Genomic DNA, 22,100 nt, shown 5'->3' with positions numbered 1-22,100 from the left:
AATATGGTACCACCCCACCAGTGAGTAATATGGTGCCACCCCACCAGTTAGTAGGATGCTACAAGGCCACCAGAGAGTAATATTGTACCACCTCACCAGTGAGTAATATGCTACCACCCCACTGGTGAGTAATATGCTACCACCCCACCACTGAGTAATATGCTACCACCCCACCACTGAGTAATGTGCTACCACCCCACCACTGAGTAATGTGCTACCACCCCACCACTGAGTAATGTGCTACCGCCCCACCACTGAGTAATGTGCTACCAGGTCACAAGTGAGCAATATGCTACCACCCCACCACTGGGTAATGTGCTACCACCCCACCACTGAGTAATATGTAACCACCCCACCAGTGAGTAATATGCTACCAAGCCACCGGAGTGGTAGCATATTACTCACCGGTGGCCTGGTTGCAATTGTTCCTCTGTGAAATGGTTACAAATGACGAGCGGGCCAGTGTTCTTGTTCCCTTGTGTAGTTGATACAAATATTCGAGTCAAGGGCAAAGACGAGATCTGTCCTTACAATAGACAGTTATCTGCTGCATGACATTCAAATTGGCTCCATCTTCTTGCCCTTAGCAAAATTAATGCCAAAAACATGTATTGATTTATGAACAATGAGTGTTAAAAAAGTTATGGCAACGCTGTGATTTAATTCCTCTTTTAGTTCAATTTTAGTTAATCTTGCCTCCCTCAGAGTTAGCAGAGCTGTGCAGGTGTTTATGAGGGGCTTTGATTGAGAGCTCTGACTTTGACCCAGAAGTCAAAGCAAAGTGCCTGACAGTGGGTTGGCCTCTCTGCAGAGAACACAGAACTATGCTCATGTCCTCCAGTTGTAATTGCAATTTTATGAAAATGAGTGTGAAGGGGGTGCATATATGGCAAAATATTTACAGAGCAAAAGAAAATAAATGTCTTCAATGTGAGTGAGCACAGTGTATATTTGGACGTGGTGCGATGAGGGAGATGCAAGGAATTGCATTCGGGGAAGAGTGAAAAGAGGGTGCTGAAGAGGAAAGAGAGGAGGTTGAAGATGTGCAGATCTTTTTTTACATTTTTTCCACTGGAGGAGGATCCAGCCTGGACCCAACATTTTTTCATTAAGCTTGCCCGCGTCCCTCACTACATAAAAGTCCTACCAAACTTTTACGCCTCACCGCTTTCAAATGTCACCATCCGCCACTGTCTTACATGAAATTATGCAAGCCTATTAGGAGGTGACTAGTGTCTGGTTTTATGGCCAATAACATATGCACTATGCATGTAGTAAAAAAAGACATGACTCGTGGACAGGTGCGTGGATGGGGAAACGGGGCCCCTGACTTCGTATGGAAGGGTGCACAGGATGAATGAGCCCAAAGCAGGGTCATAGATCGTTTGGTGGATTGTCTGAATGGAAAGGAGTGAGAAGCAAAGGTCGCTAGGTTAACAAGCAATGGCATACCCAATAGGTCTCGCTTTTGGGACCTTATAAGTATTTAGTTATGCAGCACAATTTCCTTGGTGCAAACTCATCAACTGTTGCATGGCTAAACACTAATAAGGTCCCAAAGGCGAGACCTATTGGCTATGCCAATGCTTGTTGTTGTTGTTGTTGCATATTTATATAGCACAAACTCGTATTGGAAAGCTTTACATGAGCACCATATTTACGTTTCACATTCAGGCACGGGGAGATTCAGTGATTTGCCCAGAATCACAGGATATAGATGCAGCCCGAAGCTCGAACCCTCGTCGCCAGCACCAAAGACGACAGTCTAGCTGATGGACCACATCCTAATTGATAAAACGCACCGGACGGTGAATGGGGAGTTAAGAACACTTAGTTCACCCGGACATACGTTCTGAAGAGTAGGACTTCAACTGGGATGTAGGGGTACATTTGATTGTGATGGGCACGGACCAGTGCCTGAAGCAGGTAAGGGACGCTCTGGAATGTTTGCTGGGTAAGAGACTGGGAGTTATTTGGTGAGGCAAAAAAACTTTTGGAGGGTTTTTCTGGCGACAGTATTGGAGAGTGCTGCAGAACTATGTTACTGCTCCAGCAGATCATCACGGGGATAAGAAAGTTGAGTATCAAGAATTGAAAAGGTAGTCTAAGTCTACCTTGGTATGTTGTTTACTGATGTATGAAAGTTCTGAGATAAGACGATTGAGCGTCAGTACATGGTAATGTTAACCCCTTCGATGCTGATGACGAGCTCAGCTCGTCATCAGCCACGGTGGTCGTGTGCTGATGACGAGCTGAGCTCGTCATGAATATATGGCATCAAGAATTTTCCAGCACAGGGGAAAAATAACCACAGCAGCCAAGGTGTTAAGGGTTTGTTTTAGGGGAGAACAATCAATTTCAGTAAGCTTTGCTTAGTGAGGCGTTGTTTCTAGTCTGTAAGGCAAGTGCTAAGGGCTATTACTTTTTTCATTAAAGCAGCCCTGGGAAGTTGGGGCCGCTCTGGTGAAGAAAATTCTGAGTCCAATGTGTGCTGCCGGAACATACACAAACAAGCACTTGCTGCATGAGACGGGACTCGCTGACCAGCTACGTATGGACCTGAAGGAGCTTTTCTTGTGAGACCTGTCTCTGCCACATCAAGCTGAGAATGGGTAAAGCGAAAATAAATATTGCCAGTAAGAGAGGAGGGGGAAACGCGCTGTGTCTCAGGAGCGGGTTGGAGATTGCACGGTGTACACCTCGGAGGAGGCGTAATGAGGAATCAAAGCCTCTCCTCGGGCCGCGGGAAACCTCTCTGATACCGTGCTCGATGATTACAGTGGCATCGCAGCAACGGTGCCTGTGAGTTTAATGGAGAGGGTTTCCATGGACAGTAAAGGAAACATTTAAAGATGCCGATACATTGTTTCTTTTGGCACGTGGTAAACTAACTCCAGTGGACAAACACTCACAAGTGCAATCCAGGCCAGGTTTTGAATTAAGGAGGTCAATGTTTTTTGTCCGAGACGATCTTTATTAACAAACAATTGCCACATCTCGATAAATGCAAATTGAATTGTTGAAAAACACACATTGCACAGAGGAAACAACAAGAATAACATCTTCTACGAGAGAGGAAATATATTGATTGCACAGAAGAGGCATCTGTGAACTTTGAAACAGGAACAAACATTCTGGGAACAGTGCTGAATCATGAACAACAAGCCAAGCCACGAAAGTGAAAGTTATCGGACGGAGGTAGAGGTGAAAGCAACTTTATGACCCGTGACGGAGGAGCCAGATGGTGGCGCATGTATGCACACATGCACTCAAGCTTCGGGCCAGCTAAACTCTGGTAGGTAGTTGTGTATCTGAAGAAGTACTGTCATCATAGGTAGACCAGGAGCCAGAGATGTAGTCAAGTAGGTTTAATAGTTCATGTAAGATGGTACAGGGTGCCCCACCGGGAGCAGCATCCTGCTGCTCAGCCCCACTCAATCTAACTGATCACTCATTCAAAGCATACACACACTGGATGAGCTGAGAGGTATGGCTGACAGTAAGAAACCGAGCGCCCTGATACTTCTAGACATATCAGCGGCGTTCGATACTGTCAGCCATTCCCTGCTACTGGACAGATTGGCCACTTTTAGGATAAGGGGTCGGGTCCATCAATGGCTTCAATCCTTTCTGACAGGCAGGACCCAGAGGATTCAATTAGGGGATGCCATCTCCGAGGTGGGTATTCTGGAGTGCGGAGTCCCTCAGGGCTCCGCATTATCCCCACTACTATTCAACCTCTACCTCCAACCGCTAATTGACTCTCTAGCAAACATGGGTTGCCGTGTGTTTAACTACGCTAACGACACCCAGTTGCTACTGAGTATTGACAACACGGTCCTGGCGCAAACTAATGCCCAGAACATTCTCAGACATACGGTGGGCTGGATGACCGCAAACCTGCTGAAAATAAATCCGGAAAAAACAGAGGTTCTGGTGGTCTCCACATAAGCCTCACCCTGGAGTGATCTTTATTGGCCCCAGGAATTAGGTCCCTCACCGATACCGTGTGATAAAGTAAAAAGTCTCGGTATCAAGATTGGCAATGAGTTGTCACTGGCCAGTCAGATTTCCTTAGTAGTAGGGATGTGTACTGGTTTGCTCAGACAGCTGCGAAAGTTGGCCCCTCTTCTCTCCTTTTCCGCACTCCGTATGGTTGTTTCTGCTACCATCGTCTCCAGGCTGGATTATGGGAACGCCCTTTATCTAGGTCTGCCTAAAATCCTGACCAACAGATTGCAGGTGGTCCTGAATGATGCGGCGGGTCTGATCTTCAAGCTACCTAGAAGATCCCACGCCTCTCGTTTACTGCTCAAGTTACATTGGCTTCCCATTGAGCAGGGGGTGGAGTTCAAGAGCCTGTGCACGGCCCATAAGGCTATCTATGGGCAAGCCCCTGCCTACATTAAAGAACCCTTGGAGGTGTACACCCCCAAGCGAGTCTTGAGGTCTGCTGATTCCCAGCTACTGGTCTGCCCTCGTTACAAGCTAAAAACCAAAGGAGGGAGATCCTTTTCGGTTCTGGTTCCACAGATTTGGAACAATCTACCAGAATCACTTCGGAAAGAAGCAAATCTCCTGCGTTTCAGGAAGCTGTTAAAAACCCTCTTATTTAGGGAGGCACTCGGCTCATCTAAACAAGCTGTATTATAGGCCTTTCTGCCTCTCTCATGTCCTCAATCTCTGTTGTTTGTTATCTGGTCTTGAGCGCCTAGAGACCTGTAGGTGAGTTGGCGCTATAGAAAACTAAGTTAACAATAACAATAACAATAACACACCCAACATTCTATGACATCCCACTCATGCAGGCAGAGCAGCCACGACTAGGAATCATAGGATATAACATATCTCCTTCCTTTAGAAACAATAAAACAATAAGAAGCAAAGTGAAGAAATAATCACATTCCGTTCCTTGGAAATGAAGTCGAAGTAGATCACAAAAATCATATATGATAGGTAAATGCATTCTTAGTTCACAACAAAAATCAAATAGCACTCTAGGATATCAACACCTTGGCTGCTAGAGGTTTTCCCCTCCTGTGCTGCAAAGTGGGATTTATCATTGTTCATGACGAGCTCAGCTCGTCATAAGCACAGCTCTACTGTGCCTCATGACGAGCTGAGCTCGTCATGAGCAGGGAAGGGGTTAAAGTCAATTAGGTCAAATAAGATGGTAAGCGATAAATGATTCCTCTCTAATTCACTTACGAGATAAATGATTCCTCTTGAGTTCACGTACGAACATATAGCATAAATAATTGTATTCTTGATATAGAATGGTAATGAAACTCAACATTCTATAACATCACGCTCATGCAGACTGAGCAGCCAGGACTAGGAATCATAGGATATAACAGGTAGCACTTTCTTTACCCTTTACAAAAAGTCGAGCAAGCAGCGCATGCGCTGCTCTAGGCTAGACCTAAAAAATGACTATTGATGCAACAATGAGTAACCATGAAGTGTACACAGATGTCCCAGAGAAAAGACTCATGGAGCAGGATCACATGTAGTAACTCGTGATAAACTAATCACTTTGGAGCTTGTAACATACATATGGCTGGTGCAAATTAAAAATTCAATAAAGAACCATTTAAAAAACCTGCATTGCAATACCGCTCCACGGTATTTTGGTTACTCTAAAAAGCAGAGTCAAAGTTTATAGTATTAATAAACATAAAGATCAACAGAACCTTTTTGATTTTACATTCTTCATTTCCTACCTAATCCATTATCAGTTTATTGTCAGAGTTTACTCATTACACAATCTTTAATAAGAAATCTGTTTCAGAAACTGATTCGAATATTGTGTTGACATGCCCACAGCAGTTTTTCCTAAGTACCTTCCTGCATCTTCACGATCTTAAAGAGACTTACCTGCCACTTTCCTATCAAGGACCTAACCCGTCCAGCTCTCACTGCTGTCAACAGAAACCACCACTTGCATCTTCTACCACACTCGTCCTCCTTGGTCACGCTGATGCCTTTGGTAGGGTCATGCAGAGTAGCCCACTAACACCCGTATCTGCTCCTGAGCATCGTGTACAGTATCACGTCAACAGCCATTCCTGTACCTGAGTCCTACATGTGGGATCCGTCAACAGCTCCTAAGTCTTACATGGGGAATCCTAAAAGCCAAACCTACCCAACAGCAGTGCCTACCCCAGAGCTTCGAATGCCGCACCCCACCAAGAGTCACATTCAAAAATAGGCCACACATGCATCAGGCCACTAACAGCCACGTCTCACCTGAGCATCCTGACAACAGCCATGCCTACCACTGGCCATCATGCACGACATGTCACCCAGAGGAATGGCTTCCTCTGTCCCTGAGGTTTACACTTGTCATACCACCAACAGCCATGTCTACCCCTGAGCATCACTTACAACATCCCACTGATGAACCATTGTCGGTCACTTAGACAGTGCATGTGTGTCTGTTGCTGTTTAACCCCTAAGGGCCCTATTTATGTGGGGGCTGTGCCGCTTTTCCATGCTTGATGCAACCCCAAAATCCAATTAATCAAGCCATGTGAGGCCTCTTCTCATGGCCCTGAGGGGCTTGATATATCAGGAGTAACACAACACAGTGCAAACCGCTGTGATGCGTTTCTCTGCCCTCAAAAGGCCTTTCGTGGGAACACCCAAGGAAAACCCATGGACATCTAGGCATTCCCAGATTTGCCATTACTGGCAGCCCTGGGAGAGCAGCAAACTGCTAATTGTCTTCATTTACCCACGTTCCTTCCTCTTTTTTATGTGTGCCCCTATAGGTGCCCCTTCCTGCACAAAAACAACCCTGCATGCAATGCAGGCATCCTTGCACCATGGTGCACGGGTGCCTGGGTTGGCTCTAGGCAGCCCATTGTGCACCTGTGCTTTGAAAAGGCAGGAACGGGCCGTACTATGATAAATATGGTGCATTCTTGCCCTTACCCTGTAACACAGCACAGCAGGATGACTTGCCGCGCTGCGTTATTTTTTCATAAATACGGCCCTTAATGTTTCGTGACTTAGCGATGTTATGGGAGAGTGAGTAACTTTACACATATGCATGGACATGCCCAAGTATTGCGATATTTTGGTTAGAGAGCATATATACAATGTCTACAATTCTGGGAAGAACAGAACTATTGATTTCCACGTCAAATGATCCTACATGTGCTGATGGAGGAGGTTGGTGGCGAGAAGTCAGAAAGGACCCCGTTGGCCTTATAACACTCTTAGCCAAGAGAAGTATCACCTCGCGCCTGTGGTTGCCTGAGAGAATATCAATGTCAAAAATATGGTGTGGACAGAATAAAGTGTCAAAAATATTGAGTTCCAAAATATGGAAAAGGTCGGTGCAGATAGGTGATTATAGACGTGCTATTCTTAACTCCACATCTACGTACCTTGAAGAGATATATTGTCAAGGCACATTTATGTACCGTAGTTAAGTCTAGTAAAACTTACTCATAGAAACTTACCATCACAGTATTTTGGTCCTCAATATTCTTGACACAATAATCTGTCCACACAATATCTTTTTCTTTAATATTTTGCTTAAACACTGCATCCTTATCTCACAAGCAGCTTCATCCCACCTCTTACATACCCTGTGATTTTACCCCTCATATACAGTCTGATCCTCACATGCAGTATTATCCTCTCACGAGCAGTATCATCCCACTTCTCACAGGCAGCATTATCCTCTTACGTACAGCATCATCTCACCTCTCACATGCAGCCTCATCCTCCCTCTTACAAAGTGCCTGATCCTACCTCTGACGTGCAGCTGCACGGCGCTCAGCGTCTGCCCAGCGGTGTTCGAGGCGCTGCACACGTACAGCCCCGCGTCCTGTTGCTTGCAGTATAGCACCTTGAGGATGAAGTAACCTTCTCGGTCCTCGTACACCAGGTGCCTCCGGCCCACCGACAGCACCCGCCCGTCTTTCCTCCAGATAATCTCCGGTTTGGGCTTGCCCGTCACATAGCAGCGGAACTTGGCATGCTTGCCCTCACTGACGGCGAAGGCCTTGGCTTTGGGGCAGGCAAGGGGCACCTCGCCGTTCTGGTGTAGAGTCCGGGGCTCGGGCTCGGAGTCCATCCAGTGCCGGTGGCGTCCACGCTGCCTCCGGTCATTGCGTTGCTCTGGCCCCAGGGGAAAGCTGTTCTTGGGGAAGACTGGGTGGGGCCCATCTTTCTGGGCCCCCCGGTCCACCAGCAGCATGGCTGCGGCCAGGCTCTCCCCGGAGGAGTTGCGTGCCCGGCAGACATACACTCCCTCATCGGGCACACGGGCACTGTGGATCTTCAGGTAATGCCACCCTTCCAGCTCGCTGCCCACGGCGAAGTGGGCACTCTCAAAGATGTCCGACAGCCTCTTGCCATCCTTCTCCCAGTGCAGTGTAGGGCTCGGCTGACCCCACACCTTGCAGGCAAAGGCCACGTTGTCCCCTTTGGTGACTTTGAGGGACACTGGTTTGATGAGGAACCGCGGCCTCTTATCTGCTTCCACATTAAGTACTTCTTCACCCCCCTCCACGTTCAAAGCCGCCGCTGCATAGGTCTCCCCCACACCATTGCGGGCTTTGCAGATGTACTGCCCGCTGTCCTCCAGGGTCACAGCAGAGATGACGAGGTGGTAAGCCGTGCCATCCTCCAGCACTCTGTACCGACCAGACGGCTGGATCGGGCACTTATCCTTCTCCCAGATCACAGAGGGGCGAGGGTCTCCAGCAATCTGGCATCTGAGGGTGGCATCCTCGCCGCTTCTCGCCGTGAACGTGCGAGGGTATGAGAGGAATCGTGGGGCCCCCCCAATGGTCTCCATCTGGACCTGGTGGTAAGGGTGGCACACAGCAAGAGTCGTCATTAACCTGAGAGAGAGAAAGAGAGAGAGAGGGTGTGAATTAGGTCACACAAGAGGATGAGAGTGTAAGAGAGAGAGAAAGATCATGAGACATCAAGAGAACACATGGGAGTGGTGAACACAGAGCGGGAAGAAAAGGGGAGTGGCAGTGATTGCACACGTGTGTGCAATGACAAGTGGGTGAGGCCCCCTTGTCCAACCAACCCCCATGAAACCACCAGTAATATTGAAACCAACAGCCTCTTTATCCTGCGAACAAGACACCAGCCGCCCAACAGATAGTATCTAGTAAAGCATTGGTCAACAGCCAGCCACCTTAGTCAGTTCACCATTAACAAAGTTAAAGCACACACTACCCATCAAAGCAACATGCCACCACCCATAAATTCTATCCACAAAAACGCATAAATACATGAAGAAGTCAACGGCCTCATTATCTCGTCAACCATTGAGAAATCACAAGCACAGCTGATCCAATAGACTACAGAGGAAACCAACCAGCTTGTGCAATCAGTGACCAGCCGCTGGACATCCACAGGTGACCATCATAAAGCAAGCCATCATATGACTGTCCATCCATCTCACCCAGAATAAATCTCTCGCCCGCCATATTCAACTCCCTCTCAAGCTCTATAATGGCATCTATCAAAGGTTACTCTACATCTTAGGGCTCGATTCACAAAAGGAATCTGAGACAAAATCCTAACTTTACCACTTTCGGTATTCACAAAAGGCATTTCGTAGTAGTTATGTTAGGATTCCTAACTTTACTACTACTAAACTGAGACAAAATCCTAACTTTACAACTTTCGGTATTCACAAAAGGCATTTAGTAGTAATAAAGTTAGGAAACCTGGTCCCGATTCACAGAACTAATCTGAGATAAAATCCTAAAGGTACTACTTTTGGTATTCACAGAAGGCATTTAGTAGTAGTGAAGTTAGGATTTCTAACTTTACTACAACTAAACTGAGACAAAATCCTAACTTTACAACTGTCGGTATTCACAAAAGGCATTTAGTAGTAATAAAGTTAGGATTCCTAACTTTACTACAACTAAACTGAGACAAAATCCTAACTTTACAACTTTCGGTATTCACAAAAGGCATTTAGTAGTAGTAAAGTTAGGAAACCTGGGCCTGATTCACAGAACTAATCTGAGATAAAATCCTGAAGCTACTACTTTTGGTATTCACAGAAGGCATTTAGTAGTAGTGAAGTTAGGATTCCTAATGTTACTACTACTAAATGCCTTTTGTGAACACCGAAAGTCTTAAAGTTAGGATTTTGTCTCAGATTACTTTTGTCAATCGGGCCCTTAGCGGCTATTTACACAGCTGACACAAAAATATAATGAGAGGTCCAGAAAGAGTAATTTCAGAGCAATTGAATCTAATGCTTAGGGATTGGTATCAACTAAATCTAACCCCAAAAAAATCAATTTAAAACAGATTGAGGATCCAAATTGATAGGCACCGACAAAGGCGTACTCTGCACCAGGTAATAATAAATATAGACAGTTTATTCGAACAATCAGTGTTTTCATGTTTTCAAAACTAAAAAATAAGAAATGGCGATGAACTATCAGGAAAGCAGGATCAAAAGAGTAGCACACACTAACGCAGGCCACATAATAACATACACAGAGTCCACTAATGCGTACGTGCCTTGATTAGTGCACAGACCACTAGTCAGAGATTGCTTCTAACATAGTCTTCATAATCCTATGAGGAAAGCGCTGTGTGCTAACATTAAGGCTGACTTGGGATGGTTGTCAACGTTTCGGCCTCTTAAAGCATCAACCGATGAGGCCATCTTCAGGACTCAGGGTGCAGACACAAACAGGTACATGCATCATTGGTGCCGTTAGCGATTCCTTAATTGCGAAATTAAGGAATCGCAATTAAGGAATCGCAAACGGCAATGCATCAAGAAATCGCAAAAGTTTTAGCGATTTCGTTTTTTTCCTTATTTGCAATTCCTTAATTGCGAATCGCAAATAAGGAATCGCTTTACATTGATTCCTATGGGCCTTGAGGCCCATAGGAATCAATGAGAAAGGCATTTTCATTTTGCGAATTCGCAATTAAGGAATCGCAAAATGAGAATGCAATTTCAAGGGTGCAGGGGGGGTCCAAAGGACCCCCCCTGCACCCCTGGAATGTCACGTAAGTACATTTTACTCACACACATGTCCCAAGGGCATGTGTGTGTGTAACATGTAAGTGTCAAAAATGCATTTATTTGCATTTTTTTAACTTTTTGCAAATTACCATGAAGGTTTACTTCATGGTAATTTTTCCCTTCAAAATTGAGAATTCGCAAATTAAAATTAATCATGCATAGCATTTAAGAAATCGCAAATTTTGCGATTTCTTAAATGCTATCGCAATTTGAGAAATCGCAAAAAATTGCGAATTCTTAAATTGCGATACATAAAAAATCAATGATGCATCCCAAAAAGTGATTTTGTACTCGCAAATGGCCGATTTTTGCAATTGTCACCGTTTGCGATTCCAAAATAGCTTGATGCATGTGCCTGAAAAAGACCTCCCAAAGTGTTTGATTACTTTCTTTGGTATCTGGAGCTTGTTTCCTGCTGCACTTATTTATCGATTTCGTTTATTTCTATTAGATTTTCATCTCTTGAATAGGATTCTTGCATCTAAATGAAGTGATTAAATAGACTTGATCTGAAGGGTCAACCATTTTTGTATCTAGACGCTGATTCCTAAGGTCATTTATTATTTATTATTGAAAAAAACGATTGATCAATAAACTGCCCACCTGTATCATTACCGGACACAACGTTGATTTTCTTGGGTTGGATTCGACTGATACCAATTCCACAACAATTGATTCAATTTCCCTAAATTTACTCCATCATGAGTTCCTCGCTATAATTATATGTACATACATAGCCTGTCTCCTGGGGGAATATTGGGGTGCCCTGTTTTGTGATTAATTAGTTTAAACATTTGTCATCACATCCTCTTTAGCCTGCCCTAAAACCCGCAAGTTATAAAAGGCCCTTGAAGTTCAAACGACTGCACACAGCTGGAAAAATAAAAAAACAGGAGAATTTTAGAGTCTTTTCTCACTGACCTTCTGTTTTCGACCACAAACCAAATGCTCCTAAAAGCAGTTCTCCCTTCAACAAGCCTCACTGCTGCCCATCGTCTGGCCCTCTCTCTCTGAGACCTATGGGGGTACAGTGCCCGCTGTACTCCTGGTTCTAGCGCCGCTGTCTGGAGGTTAGTACAGTGCTGTATTTTGCTGCCAAAGTATTATGGGGCATCCAGGAATGCAGTGCTGTAATGTTGCTGAACTATATGGGTGTAATGCTGTCTTTTGTTGGATAAGGGTAGGGGGCGTTCGGGGTGTACAGCGCCATTTTTGGCGCATTCAGGGATGTATAACTTGTTGCTTGCTGAGGTGTTGTGGGGCGTGCAGGCTTCTAGTGCTACATTTTATTCGATGAGCGTAGGGGGCTTCCAGGAGTATTTCGTTGCTGAGGTGGTTTGAGCCGTCCATGGATGTAGTGATGTATTTTGTTTTTTCAACATAGGGGCGCCCAGAATTAATATGCTATGTTTAGTTGCTGTGGGGTTTTGGGGGCTCCTCTTGGGAGGAGGAGCTTGAGAGTGCATCGGGCGTGGTCGCTTGGTCAATGTGGTGTATTCGGGGTAAGAGAGATGGTGTCTGCAGAGTTTTGGGACATGGGACCGGACATTCCGCTGGCGCTTGGTTTTGCCAGGTGAAGGGGGGTCCTAAGTTCTGTTACCAGCCAGCAGCACTCACCTCCTTACAGCAAGAAATCACGAGCAGAAAGAGGTACAGCGTCAAGCCAGAGAGCTCACAACCCCACAACCCATTTTGCTGCATAGGACATGTCTGAAGACAGAAAAAAACTATTCCTCCTACACCCAGGCAGGGCAGAGGTGTGCGAGGGCTGGGAAAATGTTGTGGAAGCTGGACCCAGCGCACATACCAGACGCTAAACGACGCCATAACAGCGTACTTTGAACCGTTCTTAAATCCACACTACAAATGCTACTAGCTGCATCAGGCGTGCCAGAACCCAGATGAACAGGTAGACATCTTCTATGCCCTTACGCGATGATGAAATCAGGGTGCAATTCATACCAGGTTAGGCGTCCGCAAAACTCCAAGAACAAATCCTGCAGGTTGCCAACATGCCTATGCACAATGAAAAATTGATGGACAGAATAATGAATAATGTCATACACTCACCCCAGTACAGAGATCTGGGCCTAAATCCATCGTTTTTTGCTCCCCATGCCATCCCAGTTTAAACCCAGCCATATGCAAACCATTCTTGACCCTGCGCCCAATGGGAACAGTGCAGCCCGAACTGCCAAGCCAGGTCCTCCCTAGACTGGAAACAAGCATCCTAGGACCGGTTTCGGGGTTTCACCCCTCTTCAGCCAGGCTAGCTTGACTTCAGTGCCATGGAGAGCAGGGGACTCACGTCTAGGCGTACCCGTCCCACTCTGGTTGATAAATGTAAAAAAAACAATTGATGGACAGAATGCAGAACAATGTCAAACATTCACCCCAATGCAGAGATCTGGGCCTAAATCCATCATTTCCCCCCCCCCATGCCGGTCCAGTTGAAGCCCAGTCATATGCAAATCAGTCTTGACCCTATTCCCCATGGGAACAGTCCAGCCCAAACTGCCAGGCCAGGTTCAGCATTCCGTCCATCATTTCTTCCTTTTGGACATGCCTATGCCTAACATTCTCGTCCTAGGAAACTCAAAGGAATTGTTGAAGGCCAGAGCATACCATATGGCAGCTGCCCTACAATCCCCATCAAAACTGAGCTCGTCAATTTAGTCAGCAAAGGACCCATAAAAAAAACCAAGAAGCCGCCAAACCCAAAGCAGCCAGCCAATGCTGTGGGTGTCCATTGCCGCACCGCACCCTGTGGAAAACAAAACCACTTGGCGATGGTCTGTTGCTCAACCCCACAATGGGACAAACCACAACAGAAAAGGGTACACGCAGTCAAGACCGCTTCCGAACACCCAGAGGACAGCAGCGTGGATGGTGACGAATGCAGTGAAGCCATCCATGTTATAAAGGCAGTGGCGACCAGACAGCATACCCATGGGGAACCTCCAAAAGTGCTGAGTACACAGGTGCATCTATTAACCTCATGACTAAAGAGCAGGTGGGGCACAAAAGTCAAAGTGTTTGCATTCCACAACTATACCCTGGGCCGCACCACCCATCCTAAGACAGACAAAAGTCAAAGGGCCTCATTTATGAGGCTGTGCGTCACTTTTACGCTGCCAGTGCGTCACTTTTGTGATGCACCAGTGGCGTAAAAAATGCGCCTTGTTGCGCCATATTTACAAAGTGATGCATCTAGGTAGATGCGTCACTTTGTAAACCCCTGCGCCACATTATACCGGCGCCAGGTACAAAGTATGCAAGGGGGGCGTATTGACGCAAGAAAGGGTCATGAAAGTGACGCAGTGAAATCTATAAGATTTCACTGCTCCACTTCTAGGACACAAATGCGTCAATTTCTTACGCCTGCCTCACAGCAGGCACAAGACTGATGCAGGCCCTTTCACATGGGGCTTGCCCCATGTGAAAGAACACATTTCTGCAGTTGCGTCACTTTTGCGCCATACAAATACGTCAGAAATACTGACAAATCTGTAACTCCTTGCGCCTTGATGCGTCATACTGTAAATATGATGCATCATTGGTGTCGCAAGGAGGGTGCAGTGAAAAGTGACGCATCGCTGTTTTCACGCAGCGTTGCGTCACTTTTCATAAATGAGGCCCAAAGTGTTTGCATCCAGCAACCATACCCATCTACAACTAGCATCTGCCTTTCCTGCAGATATCAGCCGCGGTCCACCTCCGCAAGAGCTAAATTCTATGTCTACGGAGAAGGATCAGGGTTTCTCTTAGGATTCCAGATGGCTTAATACCTCCACCTGGTCAAATTCTCTTTTCTCATCCATGCCACGGAGGTAGAGGCATTAGTGCAAGAATTTGCTCCCCAACTCGTCGGTGCCTGAAAGGATGGCCGGTCCAGCTCAACATCAAGGCCCTCACTCCGCCACCAGAGTGGCATTCCATTTACACCACAAAGTCGAACAAGACCTAAAAATCTTCGAGGATGCTGGCATTATTGAGAAAGTCACTTTCAGAGTCGCTTTCGGGGTGCCGCTCGTATTGAGGCTCTTACCGAGTGTTCCCTTGCAACCTGCTTCACGCTACAGGAGTAGCTTTCATCTGCCCAAACCATCGTGCCATCAGAGGGAGGAGGAAGCCTTCGCGAGGCCGCAGAGGAGGTGAGAGGCGCGGCCCCGGGACTGCGAGGAACAGCGTTAAGTCCATCACCTGTTTCCTCTTCCCGCGTGAGCCGCGCCCCCTCCCAGTGCCCGCCCCCATCAAGGACTTCAAAACCTCTCGCGGCCCCCGCTGTGCGGGAGCCGCTCGTATTGAGGCTCTTACCGAGTGTTCCCTTGCAACCTGCTTCACGCTACAGGAGTAGCTTTCATCTGCCCAAACCATCGTGCCATCAGAGGGAGGAGGAAGCCTTCGCGAGGCCGCAGAGGAGGTGAGAGGCGCGGCCCCGGGACTGCGAGGAACAGCATTAAGTCCATCAGCTGTTTCCTCTTCCCGCGTGAGCCGCGCCCCCTCCCAGTGCCCGCCCCCATCAAGGACTTCAAAACCTCTTGCGGCCCCCGCTGCGCGGGTGCCGCTCGTATTGAGGCTCTTACCGAGTGTTCCCTTGCAACCTGCTTCACGCTACAGGAGTAGCTTTCATCTGCCCAAACCATCGTGCCATCAGAGGGAGGAGGAAGCCTTCGCGAGGCCGCAGAGGAGGCGAGAGGCGCGGCCCCAGGACTGCGAGGAACAGCGTTAAGTCCATCAGCTGTTTCCTCTTCCCGCGTGAGCCGCGCCCCCTCCCAGTGCCCGCCCCCATCAAGGACTTCAAAACCTCTTGCGGCCCCCGCTGCGCGGGTGCCGCTCGTATTGAGGCTCTTACCGAGTGTTCCCTTGCAACCTGCTTCACGCTACAGGAGTAGCTTTCATCTGCCCAAACCATCGTGCCATCAGAGGGAGGAGGAAGCCTTCGCGAGGCCGCAGAGGAGGTGAGAGGCGCGGCCCCGGGACTGCGAGGAACAGCGTTAAGTCCATCAGCTGTTTCCTCTTCCCGCATGAGCCGCGCCCCCTCCCAGTGCCCGCCCCCATCAAGGACTTCAAAACCTCTCGCGGCCCCCGCTGCGCGGGAGCCGCTCGTATTGAGGCTCTTACCGAGTGTTCCCTTGCAACCTGCTTCACGCTACAGGAGTAGCTTTCATCTGCCCAAACCATCGTGCCATCAGAGGGAGGAGGAAGCCTTCGCGAGGCCGCAGAGGAGGTGAGAGGCGCGGCCCCGGGACTGCGAGGAACAGCGTTAAGTCCATCAGCTGTTTCCTCTTCCCGCGTGAGCCGCGCCCCCTCCCAGTGCCACGCCCCCTTTCACTCCATACTGATTTAAACGAGGCCAGCAACGCGCATCGCGGGACGCGCGCGGGTCGCAGCCCGGGGCGAAGCCCGGGCAAAGGGCGGGCCCGTTTAAGCCCGTTCAAGCCTGGGCAAGTGAGGAAATATAAATTTTATGGTCAAGGAATGTTCCCTAACGTGTACCCCACCGTCTCCATGTACAAGCTTAAAGTGCATGTAACTTCCCTCCTGTGCCAGCTATGAAGACGCAAATACATTTGCGTCCAACGTTAACATGTCCTCTTTCAGATCCACCCTGAACGGGTTGAATATTCCGTTTCTAAGTATGCCGTGCCAACGTCTTTATGTAGTGTACCTTACACGTTTTCCAGCCCAGGCGAAGTAGGCCCTGAATTCTGCCATCGAGCCTTTTCCTGCCTTCTGACACTGAAAGCCTCAGCCTAGGCTGCCTCTGTACCCGTGACCTCTGCCTTACTCCCTGTGCGGCTCACGGCGCTTAGCTCAGCCTGTTGCCTGCCAAGACTGTATTCAACCTTCAAATTATCTGCTCCACTCCTCCAAATACACATTCCTGCCTACTAGTTCAAGTAAACATCCTTCCAGCTGCAGAGCAAAGGGCCCGGCCTCACTGTCTCCGTGCAAGTAATTCATAGCCTCTGTTACCATGGTAGGCCCATGCCCCCTCGCATCTCATGCAGACACGTAGACGCTTATACACGCACTCACAGTCAGTATAGAATAGCCTCTGCCCAAGAGACCTTTCCCTCTAGATAATATGGTTCCCAAACATCAGATATCAGATATGATATAGGAACAAGTTGATCTGACATGCCAGACTTCTGTCTCTTTCCGCTAGTGTAAATGTCAAGTCCCCTGCACCCTCCAGCTCCACGTCAATCGCACGTCATGCAGCTGCGCGCGCATCCAGACCTCAGATTTCTGCTGACATTGCAAGATTCTGCTATGTACCCACCTACTTGTGACACTCTCATGTGACGTTTCTAGCACACACCCCTATGTTCACGCCTAGTTCACGCCTTTTGACTACGTATTGCTAACACGTGTGTGTTTTTATCTTGTTTCTCTCAGCTGTTACGCCTACTGTATTGGTATTCATTATATGCTTTAAGTATAAAAGTTATGTCTTGTCAATAAAGTATGCTCTATCCCTTCCTGCACCCCAGTGGTGTCAGGAACCCGATATCCGGTACCAGAACCATTCCTTTTTAAGGAATAAAACCCCTAAGAACTCTAACACCACGGACTCTGCGTCTTTCTTTCCGATTGAGTTATTTTTGTTTAAGTACTTACCTGCATAGAAATTAGGACGGTAAATCAAATATTTACCACATTAATCTGGCGCCCGAATAGGGACTCCTCCCCCACCTTACGCGCCGGTTGGTGCGTTGCAACCTTTGCCCCCTGCCACAAGTCAAGACGGACAATTACGCGTACCCGCAGGATTTCCTGTATCTCCCTCTGGCCCACGGAGGTGACGGAGACTGCGATCAGCACCCAGACGAGGCGGTGAGGAGTGCGGAGGATCCCGACCAGAGCCTAGCCGAAAGAAGCAAGGTCCGAGGTGTCAAGAGGCCCACCAGTTTCCGAAGTATCCACGCGTCGAGTCGAGTCGAGTTCAGTCCGGTCCAGTCCAGTCGAGTTTTCCGAGGCCTTCTGTTCCGTGCTTCCCGGTGAGTACCATTGCTGGGACGTATCTAGACGGGTGCATTATTATGTATCCGGTAAAGACGGGTTTGGGTACACAAACACGGTCTGCACTGTTTTAGACAGTGTATCTGTGCTGTTTAGCAGTACATCAGTTATTCAAGTTCTTGCACTGTTCTCCAGACAGTGTATCTGTGCTGTTTAGCAGTACATCTAGTATCGTGGGTAGTCATATGTGTTCAAAATGTTTTCATGTAATTAATGTCGTGGTATGAGTGATTGTTTGATATACATTATTGTGTTTTTGTGTAACTAGCTGTGTTCAGAGTAAGTAACAAGTATCGAGTATCCAGTACTAAGTAACAAGATGCCGTTTTTCAATAAATTAAGACAGATAGGAACTAGGAAAGGGATACTAGAGGAAGAAATTCCTATCCCCCCTAGGGACACTCCTGGAAATTTTATGTACCATAAGCATGGCTTAGATGCCATACTGTATCTAGATTTATGGGCCGATTATACCAAGCACCTAGACGAGAGACACAGATGGCCTGTTACAGGAACATGGGATGCCGAGTGCATCATGAAGGTAGAAGAAGCGTTATGGAAAAAGAAAGCCAGACAATCTCAGAAAGACGCCATAGAATTTTGGCGTAAAGAATCACATAAACGTGCCGAAAAAGCACTCCGTAAAGAAGACAGACATAGAGAAGAGTCGGATAGAGTCCGAGAAAACGAATTAGTTAATGAAGGGATCCGAGTAAAAGCAGAACAAGTAGACCGTATGCGAAACAATCTTGTAAATGGCATGTACTTAGTGGCCGAGGGTTTGCCTGGAGCCACTTCAGAAATACCGAAAGATCTGCCGCCACCATTGGTTCCGACTAAAGTAAGTCACAGGACCACCAAAGACATATTCCTTGCTTCCTATCTAGACGATGTAGGACCCGCTTACACCAATCCACGTGCCCACGTACCGCCTACTGACGGTGACGGAGGTGGCCATCTGCTCCAAGACAATGTCCAGTCATCACCGCAACAAAGTTCACCCGTTCGACAGTCTGCTCCGCCTGCTCCTCCACCTCCACCACTTCCCACATCTAAGATTGACACACTAAATCCGTTTACACCTGATCCTAGTAAGAGACAAGTTCAGGTACAGGTACCGACTCCACAGACATACAATTTTCAAGCCTCCGCTACAGGAGGTGCGACAGGAGGTCTCCAGACCCCGCCAGCAACACACAGATTAAACCTTAGGGACATGTTGAAGCAACGTACACCCCAATCACCCCGTCTCGACATGCTTAAAGAACCCCTTCCATTTTGCAGATATGATCCAGTACCCGGTAAAGACGATAGAATGTTGTTAGCATCACTACGCTTACGAAAAGTTGCAGATTACCTAGTGTTATTTCCAAGAATGACTGAACACCTAGATAGAATATATCATTTTGTCCAGACTGGGGAAGATCCTGAAAGTATTAAAGAGGCCCTGGCTCACCAGAAAGTAGACACTCAAGGATGTATATTACGTTTCTTCATAAATTGCTTAATAAGAGAACGAGACAGGCCTGGAGTAGACCAGGAAGAGATGGAAGCACTAAACAAGTGGGGTCAAAATATAGCTGAGGGAAAACATGACAAACTGAATTGTATAGCAAGTATGTACAAGAAAATTAGAAAAGCGGTAATGGAAATACACGAAAAAGAAAAAGAAAGTGACAAGAATGACTCCTCCGAGGAGGAAGGACCTGAAGAACACGACATGACTAAAGAAATGATAGCGTATGTAGGTAAGGGAAATTACCTTAGGAAAGGCATTCGCCCACGAAAGCAAGAGAGTTTTTCTCTCTGGCATATCAAAACGGAGTTCTCCTGAATATCTGTTTCAGGTAACCGATAAAATTCTTCAAGAACAAATGGGGTACCATGTACTCAATTCTATGGATGAACAAGAACTAGCCCGGTCAGCAGTGCTATGGGCTGACAACTCTAGCACATACAATGATGATACAGTAGCACAGACATTTCTGAACCTTTCCCCAGACGAGCAGAAATTAGCTGGTGTATACATGATTCAGCATCTCATCACGTTATACAGACAACAACATTCTGATCCAGGTCCCTTACCTGATGCATTAGAAGCGCTACTTATGAATAGATGGAGAGGCCTAAGTACCAGATTAATTCAAATAATTCTAGAACAACGCCGCAGATATAACGCCTTCTTAGGCCCACAATATGTTTCAGCTCCGCCTCCAGAAAGAAAAATGTGTCATTTTGACAGGCAGAATCCTTTACGAGAAGTACACCCAGTCATGAATGCCAATAACGCATTAGAACGTGTGTTTGTGTACACACCTTTAATAAAGTTGGAATTGTTAGAAATGAAGAAACTAGTACCCTGTCATGATAAAGACCCTGCAGGTTTTCACCGAGAACTTAAAGACATGTTACTCATGGGAGATTACACGTATACAGATATTATGAAATTGTTAAAAGTACTGCTGCCCACCCGCATCTACGAGAAACTCAAAGAAAAAGAATGGGAGGTGGGAGATAAAAAGATTATCTGGACTGAAATAGAAGACGAGGAAAAAGGTCGTACCCCAGGGCTAGGCCTTGGGGACAAAGCTAAAGCATTACCAGGTTTAATAGTACAGGTCTTGCCAAGATTATTGACAACTAAAAAGGAAGACTGGGACGCAATATCAGCCTGTAAACAGAAACACGATGAAGATACTAGTGACTTCTATTCCAGATTCGAGAAATGTTTCATTATTAATAGTGGCCTAAAACCAGGTAGCGAGTCGTACCCACACCTTTTTGTAACAAAATTAGTCGAGAATTCCCTGACATCAGTTAAAAACCGTGTATATAAAGTTGAAAGTACATGACAAGCAAATACGCCATCCCAGATGTTACAGATGTTACAATACCACCAGAACAGAATTAGAGAAGAACAGGATCACGAACAGAGACGTATGAAAGACACAAAAATGAAAATGTTAGTGGCCCAGTCGGTTCCAGCCGACGGTCAGAAAAAGGGTGCGACCCAGACAGGTAATTCGGCAGCTCCCGTTAAAGGGACATGTAACTATTGCAAACAGCCAGGTCACTACGTACATGAATGTCCAGTCCTGAAACACAATATAGCAACAGGTAAAACTAAAGAAAGACCGCATCCGCCTAGACAAGACCAGGTTCAGCCACAGACTTCACAGAATTCACAGCCTGTGCATGCTCCACCACATACAGTACAGACCGCAGCGGTATCACAGCCACAGCCCATTGCCGCGACGCAGCAAGTTTCACGACAGATGAATAAGTATGCCCCGCATGATTGTATAGAGATCATTAATGCAGTAACAAAGCCCCGACGAGACTTAACAGATGTTCCACTGACAAATCCAGACCTGACACTTTACGTGGATGGTTCATGTATGAGAACAAGTACAGGAGAATTAGTGGCCGTATATGCAGTGACCACTGAAACTGAAGTTAAAGAAACACATCGTATTGATACACTGTCCGCTCAAGCAGCAGGGCTCATCGCTCTGACCCGAGCCTGTATACTAGCCAAGAACAGAAATGTTAACATATACACAGATTCACGTTATGCTTTCGGAGTCGTACACGACTTCGGAGTGTTATGGCAAGAACGAGGTTTCTTGACCTCTCACGGTGCCAAGATCCAACACGGTCCCCTCATTCAAGCACTATTAGAAGCAATACATCTGCCTTCAGGCATATCCATCATGAAGTGTAAAGCACATACTAAAGTTACAGACTCTATTTCCCAGGGTAACGACCTGGCGGACCAAACAGCAAAACATACAGCATTGACTCACACCCAGACAGCTGATGTGACAAAAACAATAGTGCCGACACATTGTATGACAGTAAGGGATCCCACACTAGATGTAATCGATATTCAGACACATGCTCGTCCAGATGAAATCAAGAAATGGACTGAACTAGGAGGGATCCAGACAGATCAGGGATGGATGACGAAGGGAAAATCTACATGGTTTCTCCCCGACTCTATGGTTCAAGTCATAATAAATACAGCACATAG

General features: G+C 46.9%; 1 protein-coding gene across 1 annotated transcript in view; it reads right to left on the bottom strand.

Moving 5' to 3' along the window:
- OBSL1 (obscurin like cytoskeletal adaptor 1) overlaps window positions 1-22,100 on the bottom strand; it is a 548,309-nt gene that overhangs the window by 482,488 nt on the left and 43,721 nt on the right. Inside the window, exon 2 of the mRNA XM_086954344.1 lies at window positions 7,765-8,861. Coding sequence (XP_086810470.1) covers window positions 7,765-8,857 — 1,093 coding nt within the window. The 5' untranslated portion in view covers window positions 8,858-8,861. The remainder of the gene's footprint in view (window positions 1-7,764; window positions 8,862-22,100) is intronic.

The sequence above is a fragment of the Lissotriton vulgaris genome, chromosome 2_1, assembly GCF_964263255.1.
Source record: "Lissotriton vulgaris chromosome 2_1, aLisVul1.2, whole genome shotgun sequence".
Lineage (NCBI taxonomy): Eukaryota > Metazoa > Chordata > Amphibia > Caudata > Salamandridae > Lissotriton > Lissotriton vulgaris.
Note: the sequence above shows the minus strand (reverse complement) of the source record. Positions and strands in the feature narration are given on the sequence as shown.